Here is a 13,750-nt window from a genome sequence, read left to right on the forward strand (position 1 = left end):
AATATCCCATAGTTTTTAGATGCTATAACTTTTGCATAAACCAATCAATTTTCCCCTATTGGGTATTTTATTTTATTTTTTACCATAAACATGTAGCAGAATACATATTGGCCTTAATTTATGAAAAAATTTGATTTAAAAAAAAAAAATTATTGGATTTTTTTTATTTAACCACTTGCCGCCCGCCATATAGCAGAATGACAGTGGCAAAGTGGTTTTAATATCCTGACCGGACGTCATATGACGTGATCAGGATATTAAGCCGTTGCGCGCCCCCCGGGGGCGCGCATCGCGGAGATTGTTGTTGTGGGGTGTCAGTCTGACACCCCGCAACTACGATCACGGTAAAGAGTCTCCGACGGAGACTCTTTACCATGTGATCAGCCGTGTCCAATCACGGCTGATCACAGTGTAAATAGGAAGAGCCGGTGATCGGCTTTTCCTCACTCGCATCTGTCAGACGCGAGTAGAGGAGAGCCGATCGGCTGCTCCTCTGACAGGGGGGGTCTGTGCTGATTGATTATCAGCACAGGCCCCCCGAGGATGCCCACACTGGACCACCAGGGACGCCACCAGACCACCAGGGGATGCCCAGGACCAGGTATGCCCCCCTAGACCACCAGGGATGCCAGCCTGTGCCCATAATGAATGCCAATCAGTGCCCATAATGGATGCCAATCAGTGCCCACAATGGGCATCACTGATTGGCATGCATTATTGTTTGGCACAGATTGGCATCCATCCCTACAATACTTTAAATTACAATGCTGCCTATCAGTGCCCATCCATGCCGCCTATCAGTGCCCATCCTAGCCGCCTATCAGTGCCCATCCATGCCCATCCGTGCTGCCTAATCATGCCCATCCGTGCCGCCTATCCGTGCCCATCCGTGCCGCCTATCCATGCCCATTTGTGCCGCCTATCCATGCCGCCCATCCATGCCAATCCATGCCACCTATCCATGACAATCCATGCCACCTATCAGTGCCTATTTGTGCCACCTATCAGTGTCTATCTGTGTCGCATATCACTGCCACCTATCAGTGCCACTTCATTGGTGCCACCTCATCGGTGCCCATCAGTGCCCATCACTGAAGCCCCATCAGTGCCCATCAGTGAAGGAGAAAACGTACTTATTTACAAAGTTTTGTAACTGAAACAAAAAAAACGTTTTTTTTTCAAGATTTTGTTTAGCAGAAAATAAAAATCCCAGAGGCGATCAAATACCACCAAAAGAAAGCTCTATTTGTGGGAACAAAATGATAAAAATTTAGTTTGGGTACAGTGTAGCATGACCGCGCAATTGTTATTCAAAGTGCAACAGCGCTGAAAGCTCAAAATTGGTCTGGGCAGGAAGGTGTATAAGTGCCCTGTATTGAAGTGGTTAAATTGTCGGTCCTTTTTTTTTTTTTTTTTTTTTTTTAAATAGCACAAAAAGTAAAAACATAGAGGTGATCAAATACCACCAAAGGAAAGCTTTATTTGTAACAAAAGAGGGACATACATTTAATTAAAGTAACGCAGTGCCGTATTGCAAAAATGGCCTGGTCAGGAAAGGGAGTAAATCTTATTTAACCACTTCAATACCGGGCACTTAAACACCTTCCTGCCCAGACCAATTTTGAGCTTTCAGCGCTGTCGCACTTTGAATGACAATTGCGCGGTCATGCTACACTGTACCCAAATGAAATTTTTATCATTTTTTTCCCACAAATAGAGCTTTCTTTTGGTGGTATTTGATCACCTCTGCGGTTTTTATTTTTTGCTAAACAAATAAAAAAATACCGAAAATTCAGAAAAAAAAAAATGTTTTTTTTTTGTTTCAGTTTCAAAACTTTGCAAATAAGTAAGTTTTCTCCTTCACTGATGGGCACTGATGGGGTTACACTGATGGGCAATGATAAGGCGGCACTGATGGGCACCGATGAGGTGGCACCAATGAAGTGGCACTGATGAGGTGGCATTGATGGACACCGATATGTGGCACTGATAGGCGGCACTGATGGGTGGCACTGATGGGCGACACGGATGGGCACTGATAGGTGCACAAATTGGCACGGATTGGCATGGATGGGCATGGATAGGTGGCACAGGTGGGCATGGGTTAGGCGGCACAGGTGGGCATGGGTAGACGGCACAGGTGGGCATGGGTAGGCACTGATAGGCAGCACAGATGGGAACTGATAGGCGGCATTGTATTATAATATATTGTACTAATGGATGCCAATCAGTGCCAATCAATAATGCATGCCAATCAGTGATGCCCATTGTGGGCACTGATTGGCATCCATTATGGGCACTGATTGGCATCCATTGTGGCACTGACTGCAATCCCTGGTGGTCTAGGGTGGCATACCTTGTCCTTGGCATCCCTGGTGGTCTGGTGGTGTCCCTGGTGGTCCAGTGTGGGCATCTTCGGGGGGGCTGTGCTGATAATCGATCAGCACAGACCCCCCCTGTCAGAGGAGCAGCCGATCGGCTCTCCTCTACTCGCGTCTAACAGACGCGAGTGAGGAAAAGCCGATCACCGGCTTTTCCTATTTACACTGTGATCAGCCGTGATTGGACACGGCTGATCACGTGGTAAAGAGTCTCCGTCGGAGACTCTTTACCGAGATCGTAGTTGCCGGGTGTCAGACTGACACCCCGCAACAACGATCGCCGCGATGCGCGCCCCCGGGGGCGCGCAGCAGCTCATAATCCTGATCATGTCATATGACGTCCGGTCAGGATTATGAAACCACTTTGCCGCCGTCTATTTGCTATAGGGCGGGCGGCAAGTGGTTAACTTGTTGCCACCCGCCCACTGTCAAATGACGGCGGGGCAGTGCAGCTCTTGTTCTGACGGCGGCCCGGCGCTCGACATGTTAAACGACATGGCGTGACTCTGATCCATGTAAAGAACCATGTCTATCCATGCACCACATGGTTAAAGAGCTGTGATCAGCTGTGTCCAATCACAGCCGGTCACATGTAAACACAGAGATGCCGGTAATCGTCTCTCCTCACCTTATACTGACAGATTGTGAGGTGAGGAGAGCCGATCAGCGGCATCTCCTCACAGGGGGACATTAGGGATGTCATCAGTGCCCTGATTACAATAAAGAAATAAAGTGTAACAGTAAAGTGCCCACCAATGCCAGCATACAGTGCCCACCAGTGGCAGCATACAGTGCCCACCACTACCCACAAGTGCCCCAAATCAGTGCCCATTAGCCATGTCAGTCAGTGCTGGCAATCAGTGCTGCCTATCAGTGCTGCCCATCAATGCCACCCATCAATGCCCATCAGTCCCGATCTGTACCGCCTATCCATGCACCTATTTGTGCCCACCAGTGCTGCCTATTAGTGCCCATCAGTGCCACCTATCAGTGCCCATAAGTGCGGTATATTAGTGCCCATAAGTGCGGTATATTAGTGCCACATATTAGTGCCTCCTCATCAGTGCCACCTCATCAGTGCCCACAAGTACAGCCTCACCAGTGCCCATAAGTACCACCTCATCAATGCCCATCAGTTCAGCCTATTAGTGCCCATCGGTGCCGCCTCATCAGCGCACATCAGTGAAGGCGAATAATTACTTAGTTATAAAATTAACTGACAGGAAAAAGGAAAAAAAAACTTTTCTTCCCCCCAAAATATTTGGTCTTTTTTTTTTTTGTAAAAAATAAAAACCCAGCAGTGATTAAATACCAGTAAAGAAAGCTCTATTAATTGTGTGAAGAAAATGATAAAAAAATGTGTTTAGGTACAGTGTAGCTTGACTGCGCAATTGTCATTAAAAGTGTGACAGCTGAAAAATGGCCTGGGCAGGAAGGGTGTGTAAGTGCCTGGTAGGCAAGTGGTTAACCATATGAACAACCTATCCAGAGGAAGCTTTACCATGTTGGGGTTTGTTTGTTTTTATGATTGATTATATATATATATATATATATATATATATATATATATATATATATATATATATATATATATATATATGTCTATGTCTATGTCTATGTAGCCTCCTTCATTTTCTCTTCCAGCTCCACAATTAAAACACTGTCAGTCACTGCTCTTTCCTCATGCTATGTCAGGGCTTCTAAAAAATGTCGGACATATTTCACGGCTCTCTGGAGCTCTAGCGTTTTGTTTTTGCACATGCTCAGTTGAGCTCTCACAGCCATTTTTCTTTGGTTCTTTTAATGCCGTGTACTGTTGATGACGTCGTCCTCAGGCCCGGCAGTGAATGGTGTATAGAGGTGCTGGTATGTTTATTATTTAAGATTATTCCTATATACTCCGCTCGTCTTTTCTGTTGATTGGCAAAGCCTTCGGTACAGTATTATGACGGCACAAGGTCCTTTCTTTATGTCTGTTATTAGTTCCTTGTCTGGCTGCCCGTTTGCATGTACACAATTGGCAGGAAGGGTTGTGAGGATTCCCTATTGGAGTCAGTGGGCATTGTCTGATGGGGTGGCTGATGCTGTATGGAGTGTTGTGGTTTGGTGTTAGAGCTCTGAATAATATCTTTATTTTTGATAGATGTGATTCAATTCACAATTTCATATCATCTTCACCATATTATTGTCTTTTCAAATTCCATTCAATTTGTAGCTTTTAATAAGACAATACCTGCTGATCCTGCCATTTGTTCAGGCTTATCTGGTTATAGTGTGACAACGCCTCTCCCAATTGCCCCTTTGTGTTGTCACACACGTGTGCTGGTCAATGCCAATATTCCCATTGCACACGTTCCTGGTTTAGTAGATTGGCTTAAAAGAGAAGTATGTATTAAACAAAAAATGTATTCATTTATACTTACCTCGGTGGATGCAGCATTGATTCGATGCTGCATCTGTCCCCCGCCCACTTTGCGGCTCTGCACTGAGAAGCGAGCGATCAAACACCGCTGATCATTTAGTTCTCAGCATTCTGTGAGCTAAGAGGCGGGGACTGTCAGTCTCACTGGAGCGCTGGGCTGTGGAGGGAATGGGAGGGACTGCCTCAGGCTCTCAGAAGATCTTTCTGCTCTCCAGTTGTATTCTTCCCACCAGCAATGATCATTGTTGCTGGCTATAGCTGGCGGCACTAATTGTTCAGGAAAAAAAAAAAACAGTCTTGTTGATCAGTAGGTTGACTTGTGTACCACCAGCTTGTTCATACATGAATGGATGTTCAGTCTGCTCCTGCTGAATAGGGATGAGCTCTGGCGTGTTTGCATGGTCCACGTGCAGAGCCCGCCAGGAAGTCGGCGCAGCGCTAATCACAGGCAGTGAGACATTGCCCGATCTCTGCAGCCGCGCATCGGGGCAATGTCTCACTGCCTATGATTAGCGCAGCGCTGCGCCGACTTCCTGGCGGGCTCTGCACGTGGACCATGCGAACACGCCTGAGCTCATCCTTACTGCTGAACCAGCTAAATTTCGGACCATGTATGGCCGAGTTAAGGATAGCGTGTACTGCAGCAACTTCCAGCTGGAGACTGGAACCTTCACAGATCAATGTACATATTTGGCAGCACACCATAGATCTCAAATAACGCCCAAAAATTGTATTCAAAGTCATCAAGTTACTACAGAGTGCAATGTTTTGGGGCTGTGCAGAACCCCTCCCTCCGGCATGTGATGCTTGAGGAAAAGGTCCTGCGTGGCAATAAAACATTGAAAGATAAAATCTGAATGGTTGCTATGGCAATGCCACTAGTTGAGATAGAACTTGTCACAGACACTTTTTATTCCCACTCAAGAGTATAAACCAGGGATCCTCAAACTACGGCCCTCCAGCTGTTGCGAAACTACACATCCCATGAGGCATTGTAAAACTCTGACATTCACAGACATGGCTAGGCATGATGGGAATTGTAGTTCCCGAATAACTGGAGGGCCGTAGTTTGAAGACCCATGGTATAAACCAAGGGAACCATGGGCAAACAGGCCCACCCTCAGCCCACGGATGCCTATGTTTGCCTACTGGAGCCCTCAGTGTGATCCCTATGTAAGCTCTGTGTTGGTTCGTGTTGGCACTTGCACTGGGTTAATTACCTTCTCTTTTCCCCCATTCTGATTTGGTGATTGACCACTAAGGCCCAAGCACTCTATCCAGGGAGGAAGAGAAGGTCATATTCCGTCCTATTCAAAAGTTGTAGGTATGTCCAAGGGTTTCCTACAGACAAATGGAACTATAGGGCAGCATGAAAAAGGTGAGTATTGGTGGAAGGAGGGGTGGTCCAGCAAATTTGCCCTAAATAGGTAAGGTTTTTTTCAGTGGCAGCCATACCAGTTGCACATATTCAACTTTTTCTTTCGTTTCCCCACCTCTTCATTTGAAGCGAAGAGAAATACCAGATACTCATAGGAATGAGTTATTGTGACTCCCTTTCTTCCCATGTGACATTGCTTATGCTTGAGAAAAGATGTATCCATTCTGTACACAAGCCTCTTGCCTCCAAACTTCCAAAGTGCATGGCCAGCGGTGGCAGCGGTAGAGACTCCGTATGAAGGAAGCCCAGCAATCCATGTAAGGTAAAGCTCTTTTGTGCAAACAATCACCAACACATATTTTGAGTGTTGCCATTTTTTGAAGGCCTTGACAAAAAGGACCTACATGCACATTGAAACTTGATGCTTGCAATAAAAGATAGATATAGAGACAGAGTGCTGACCTTCCTTCATGCTATGTGCTTGGCCGCTCAAACACTCAGTGCTGTCACATGTGTTGGGGAAAGCCCTTTGAGAATTCCACAGGGATTTAAAGCTTTCACGGGACTGTCTTTGCTCCCGGCACCCAAATGGTGTGGTGCAGGAGAGAAGGGCATTTATGTGTAACTTGGGAAGTCAGCAGTAAAATGAACCTGTTTCCCTGCCCTGCTGGTAGGCACTAGGGGTTGAGATTGGTAAAATATTAAACCAGCTTTGGCTGTTAGATTGTTGTAACTCCATATTATTCATTCATTATTATGCTGTCATTTTTGTTTTACAGGGCCCTATAGCTGGATAATTTATAAGGGAAACACCTATAAAGTTCTGGTTCCATTGCTGTGTTTTTGTAATTGAGCACAATGCCTCCAAAGTTTAAGCGGCACCTCAAGGATGAAGAAGTTACAGGTTCAGTCAAAAGTGAAAGAGTAAGTTCTTGTTTCTACTATGTGTATATTTGTTTTATATGTCAACAGGATAATGACAAAATAGACTAGGTAACATATAATTGTGGTTATTTGTATATCGCTTACACTTTTGTGGCTCTCTGTTTTACATCAGATTCCATATAATCTGTAAGCAATAACACTTGGAAAGCATTTTGAAATACATAGTCACTTTGTAAGTTATTAAAATGTCTTAAGAGTCTAAAAGCAAATATGTAATCCTATGGGTGGGTCTAGAATAAGGGTCCTCAAACCTTTTAAACAATGGGTCTGTTCATTGCCCTTCAAGCTGTTTGGGAGCCAGATTATGGTCATTGGAAGTAAAAAATATGCCCCTTTGTTAGTGGCCAGTAGGAGTAAAGAAAATGCCCTAGTGTCACTGGACTAAAGAAAACAAACAAACCAGGATCCGTGGTCAGTTTTGAGTCTTTCAGGACAGCTACCTGAGAGATGATTGGCTCTGCCTTCAACACAAGCCAAAAGAGTTTAAATACCCCTCCTGCCCACCTCATCCTTAGTTTCATAAAAATAAGAATTATTACCTGTGTACAATGATAAACCAACCCCAGTCAGAGAACTATCAAGCAGACACTATGGGTAGGAATATAGGCTTCATCCTGGATGAACCACCAAATCTGACTGTGGTTTTCCCTAAACTTCTTCCAGGATAGCTTAGAGGATAAACCAGAAACTTATACCCTAGGGAGGGGGAAACAGTCTGTAAAACCTTCAGTTGTAGGTTAAATCTTGGCTGGATAACCATTCCACTCAGTAATGCATCACAAAAGCATAGTTTGTATGTAGACCATACCTCTGGAGATCTTCCCAAGAGACTCCTGTACTTTCTGTCCACAGCGTAACCAAACGTCTTGTGGAATGTTCCTTTATCTTAGCTGATCAAAAAAAAAGGCTTCCCCCCCTGAGTGGGTGGGATTTTAAATGACCATCAACTCCGGACACAAATGGACACAATAATATACAATTTTTATTCATAAATTACACAATGTACATAATATCAGTGCAAATGGGCTAAACAATGTCCTCCTGGTATATGCTTGTCCTATATCACCCACACCAGGGTGTGGGTGATATAGGACAAGAATTGTTTTAATCATATTTTGTTCTGCATATATGTTTGTTTATTAATATACCAGGAGGACATTGTTTAGCCCATTTACACTTCCTGGTAATATTATGTACATTGTGTAATTTATGAATAAAAATTGTATATTATTGTGTCCATTTGCGTCTGGAGTTGATGGTCATTTAAAATCCCACCCACTCTGGGGGAAGCCTTTTTTTTTTTTTTTTTTTTGATAAGTATAGAGGGATTGGACCACTTCACCGTTATTTGACCCATTTTCAGTTCTTTTCTCCTTTATCTTAGCTGGAGCCTGATGACCTGTACTATTCTATGTGAAAATAATCTCTTCTTTTATCCATCTGGGGTTAAATCCCAGGAAATGGTAGTCTTCACAAGTTCTCTGGATAAAAAGGAATCCTCCTCTAACTTTGCTTCCAAACAAAACTGAAAGGAGATCTGCTATTTGTACATTAACTGGTGGTAAACTCTGACATGAAAAATAAACAAAGCAAATCCCTCTCTGCTGTGTACTCACCTGAATCCAATGCAGAAGATCTGATTCTTCTCTGTATTCTAAACCCTCTGCTGTCTGCATGAGTCAATGAACGAACACTTTGGCCTCCCAGGAGATTGCCTGCCCCACTCCAGTACGCAGCTGGTGACACAGCCTCAGCTTTGTATGTTTTTTTTTTTTTTTTTTCTGCGAGCCCGTGTACAGGTGTTGTGTCCCTACAGCTGAGAGATGCTGTGTAAAATGTGTGTTTTGCAACACTGTAGAGAAGAAAGAGCTGCAGATAAACGGGTATAACTTATTTAAGAGGATTTGTTCATCTATGTGTATCTAGTCGCTTTACTGGATATATGTAAGGGTTTACAACCACTTTAACCGGTTCCCGACCAGCGCACGACGATGTACATCGACAGAATGGCACGGGCAGGCATATTGGCGTACAGGTACGTCCAATCTTCAATGCCGCCCTGCCATGGCGCGCTCCCGCACTGGTCGGGACCCCCGTGAGTCCGGTCGCGGGACCCGCGGACTTGATCGCCACAGGCATCCCCGCGATCGTCTCACGGGACGGCTGAATGGAGGAAATGCCATGTAAACAGCATTTCTCCATTCTGCCTAGCTACTAGTGACGCTGATCTCTGCTCCATGTGATTGGAGCAGAGATCAGTGTTCACTAAATGAAAGCCCAACCCCCCCACAGTTAGTAACACACCCCTAGGAACACTTAATCCCTACACTGCCACCCACTGGTTAACCCCTTCACTGCCAGTGTCATTTACACAGGAATCACTACATTTATATAGCAGTGATTACTGTATAAATGACAATGGTCCCAAAAATGTGTCAAATGTCCGATGGGTCCCCCACAACGTCGCAGGCACAATAAAAATCGCTGCCATTACTAGTAAAAAAAAAATAATAAATTATTAATAAAAATGCTATAAAACTATCCCTATTTTGTAAACGCTATAACTTTTGCGCAAACCAATCAATAATCGCTTATTGCGATTTTTATTTTTTTTTTACCAAAAATATGTAAAAGAATACGTATCGGCCTAAACTGAGGGAAATTTTTTTTTATTTTATATATTTTTGGGGAATATTTATTATAACAAAAAGTAAAAAATAATGCGTTTTTTTCAAAATTGTCGCTCTATTTTTGTTTATAGCGCAAAAAATAAAAACCGCAGGGGTGATCAAATACCACCAAAAGAAAGCTCTATTTGTGGGAAAAAAAGGACGTCAATTTTGTTTGGGAGCCACGTCGCACGACCGCGCAATTGTCAGTTAAAGCGACGCAGTGCCGAATCGCAAAAAGTGGTCTGGTCTTTGACCAGCAAAATGGTCCGGTCTGTAAGTGGTTAAAGGTGCTAGGTAATAAACCCTTATCTATCCCAACCTGAAAAAGGTTCTAAAGGCAGAACATTTTTTACCTTAATGCATTCCCTCCATTAAAGTGGTTGTAAACCCTCCCCTACAACTCCCATGTAAATCGGCATAAAAACCCTAATGAACACTGCTTGTAGATATCTCCTTACTTGCTTAGTATTGTTGTAATCCTTTTTGTTCTTTAGAATGTAACTGAGCATGCCCAGATCTCCCCTGATTTATGGCACACTCTATGTGCTTATCTATCTGTTATCAGGACTTCCTACAGCACAACACTGAACTCCCAGGAGGCTGCTAATCACTCAGAGCTTCCTCCTACACACCATGTGACCTCACATACAGTGTAAAGCACGGCATGGGACAGCAGTACTGCAGTCTTCTCAGCTGAAGCTGATAGGACTCATACAGGCAAACACTAGGTAATCGGCACAAGTAAATACTATGAAATAAACAAGTCAGCTATGAACAGGGAAGCAGGGTTGCCATAGAAACGTTGGATTGAGAAGAAGGTTTGGTTAACAGTACAGGAAATGCTCAATGTAAGGGCGGAAATACACTCCTCTGTGGACTCAGAAAACAATACTTAAGATGGTGCTGCCTAACCCCTGGAAACAAATTTTTTTTTTTTAAAGTTTCTTTAACCCTTTCATGACTAAGCCTATTTTTGGCATTTGGTGTTTACAAGTTAAAATCCATATTTTTTGCTAGAAAATTACTTGGAACCCCCAAACATTATATATATATATATATATATATATATATATATATATATATATATTTTAGCAGGGACTCTAGAGAATAAAACAGCGATTGTTGCAATATTTTATGTCACACTGTATTTGCGCAGCGGTGTTTTAAACGCAACTTTTTGGGAAAAGGGACACTTTCATGAATTAAAAAAAAAAAAAAAAACAGTAAAATTAGCCAAATTTTTTTGCGTAATGTGAAAGATAATGTTACGCAGAGTAAATAGATACCAAACATGTCACACTTTATAATTGCACGCACTCGTAGATTGACGACAAAGTACAGTACCTAAAAATCTCAATAGGCGACGCTTTAATTTTTTTTTACGGTTACCAGGTTACCGTTGCAGAGGAGGTCTAGTGCTAGAATTATTGCTCTCGCTCTGCCGATCGCGGCGATACCTCACATGTGTGATTTGAACACTACATATGCGGGCGCGACTTCAGTATGCGTTTTCTTTGCTTCGCGAGCTCGCGGGGACGGCGGGCGCTTTAAAAAAAAATTTTTTAGTTTTTATTTTATTTATTTGAAAATGAATAAATTGTTTTAAATAAAATAAAATAAAATTTGATCACTTTTATTGCTGTCACAAAGAATGTAAACATCCCTTGTGACAGTAATAGGTGGTGACAGGTACTCTTTATGGAGGGATCGGGGGTCTAAAAGACCCCCCACCCCTCCTTTACACTTCAATGTATTCTGATCGCCGAAAACGGCGATTCTGAATACCGTATATCTTTTTAAAACCGGCGCCATTGGCAGCCGAGTAAACGGGAAGCGACGTCATGACGTGTTTACTATGAGGAGACTGGGCTGGATTACAGTGGCTATAGTTTGATAATTGCTTATTATAATGGACTAAATGAAAAGAAGCATCAGAGTGGGAGAGTTTACTTCCTCTTTAACCACTACAATACAGGGCACTTTCGCCCCCTTCCTTCCCAGCCCAATTTTCAGCTTTCATCGCTCTAGCGCTTTCAGTGACAATTGCGCGGTCATGCTACGCTGTACCCAAATTAAATTTTTATCATTTTGTTCGCACAAATAGAGATTTATTTTGGTGGTATTTATTCACGACTCCGTTTTTTATTTTTTGCGATATAAGCGCAAAAAAGCGGAAATTTGGAAAAAAAACAATATTTTCTTTTTTCTATTTTAAAAGAAATCCAATAAAATCAAATTTTGTCATAAATTTAAGCCAAAATGTATTCTGCTACATGTTTTTGGTAAAAAAAATTCCGTTAAGTGTATAATAATTGGTTTGTGTGATCACGGACATATGTACGCAAATGATCATGTACATATGTGTGCACATAATCATTGGGACAAGTGATTTTAGTGGGACATATGTGGGGGACATGTTTTTATTATTAGGGACATGTGTTTTTATTTTTTGGGGACATGTATGTTTTGGGGACATGTGTGTTATGGGGACATATGTGGGGACTGTGTTTACACTGTGTGGTGTGTTGTGTGTTTACACTAGACTGAAGATCAGTGAGTAAAAAGCTGTAAAAAACAGCTCATACTCACTGATCATCAGCCGGCTGCAGCAATCTGCTCTCCTCTCCTCAGCGATGACTTCTGTGTGAGGAGAGGAGGAGCCGATTGCCTAGCAACCGGCTGTTTGTTTACATCACATGACGGCCGTGATTGGACACGGCCATCATGTAATCAGGAGGGCCAATCGCAGAGCCCTCCTGCCGATCTGAGATGCGCCGTGTCCCGGTGACACGGGCGCATCTGGATCGCGCCGCTGCGCGGGCACGCGCGCGATCCCGCTCCTCCTGATGGACGTTCCTGAACGTCCTATCAGGAGTAGACGGCTCCCACCCGGCCGTATATGTGCATTGGCCGGGTGGGAAGTGGTTAAGGTAAACAAAATGTTCCAGTGGAATTATTGCTCCTCCCCCCCCCGACTCCTGCTGCTGTCAATCAATTCCTGTGAGCAGGGGAGAGGATGGATGTACACAGCCTGGCTCGAGAGCGAGCCTGCAGTAGCAAAAGAAAATAATGGATAACATACCCCAGCCGGAAATCCCGTGTGGAGTCGGGGCTTCTATCCTCTGAGCTAACTTTTTTTGCATTTTTTTTTTTTATGCGTTTTTGATGCATTCAGGTGCTTTTTATTTTATTTTTTTTGTTTTTTTTTTGCGGTTTCCAGATCCATTCCAGGTGCTTTTTTACTTCCTGTTTTATTTTTTTCACTGTACTTGGGTCCAGTGCATTTTTCATGCGGTCAAGTGCAGGAAAAATTCACATGTTTTACTTTTACTATTTATTTTTTTTGTTCTTTCTGGAACCCGGGACGCCCTGAAACTGACTGCACTTGTGTGAACTATGCCATTGGAAACCGTATAAGCTACTTTCAATGCGTTTTTGTAGAAAAAAAAAAATCGCCAGTGCCGAAAAATGGAGAGCAACTGAGCATGTGCAGAGCAGGGTGAAATGGTTTATTCCTGGATTTTAAACTATATAATGTTTTACGTAGCTATACCTGCAAAGGGGGCAGCCTGAAGTGATCTAGCAGGTCTTCATTTTCTGACCAAAGTTCCACTTAAACACCAATGCTTAGTATATGAAATTTACTGTACAGGTGAAATTTTTTCAAATTAAAAAATTATTCTAAATTTCCCAGAGGGTTTACACATTTTGTCATGTTACAACCAAAAACATAAATGTATTTTATTGGAATTTTGTGTGATGGACCAACACAAAGTGGCACATAATTGTGAAGTGGAAGGAAAATAATAAATGGTTTTAATTTTTTTTTCTACAAATATGTGTCAATACTTTGCAGAACCACCTTTCACTGCAATTACAGCTGCAAGTGTTTTTGCCCATTCTTCTTTGCAAAGTAGCTCAAGCTCTGCCAGATTGGATGGAAAGTGTCTGT

The 13,750-nt window shown here is 43.0% G+C and overlaps 1 protein-coding gene across 2 annotated transcripts in view; it reads left to right on the forward strand.

Moving 5' to 3' along the window:
• Positions 1–4,164: 4,164 nt before the first annotated feature.
• Positions 4,165–13,750, forward strand: part of VAMP4 (vesicle associated membrane protein 4) — a gene marked incomplete in the record, with an annotated part of 67,807 nt that continues 58,221 nt past the window's right edge. The window contains 2 exon segments of one of the 2 annotated variants that reach the window (XM_077453004.1): positions 4,165–4,247; positions 6,961–7,105. In XM_077453004.1, the coding sequence (XP_077309130.1) occupies positions 7,040–7,105 (66 nt within the window). 2 annotated transcript variants of the gene reach the window in all.

This window comes from Lithobates pipiens, unplaced genomic scaffold (genome assembly GCF_037356315.1).
Source record: "Lithobates pipiens isolate NorthernLeopardFrog02 unplaced genomic scaffold, aLitPip1_a1.2 Scaffold_23, whole genome shotgun sequence".
Classification (NCBI taxonomy): domain Eukaryota; kingdom Metazoa; phylum Chordata; class Amphibia; order Anura; family Ranidae; genus Lithobates; species Lithobates pipiens.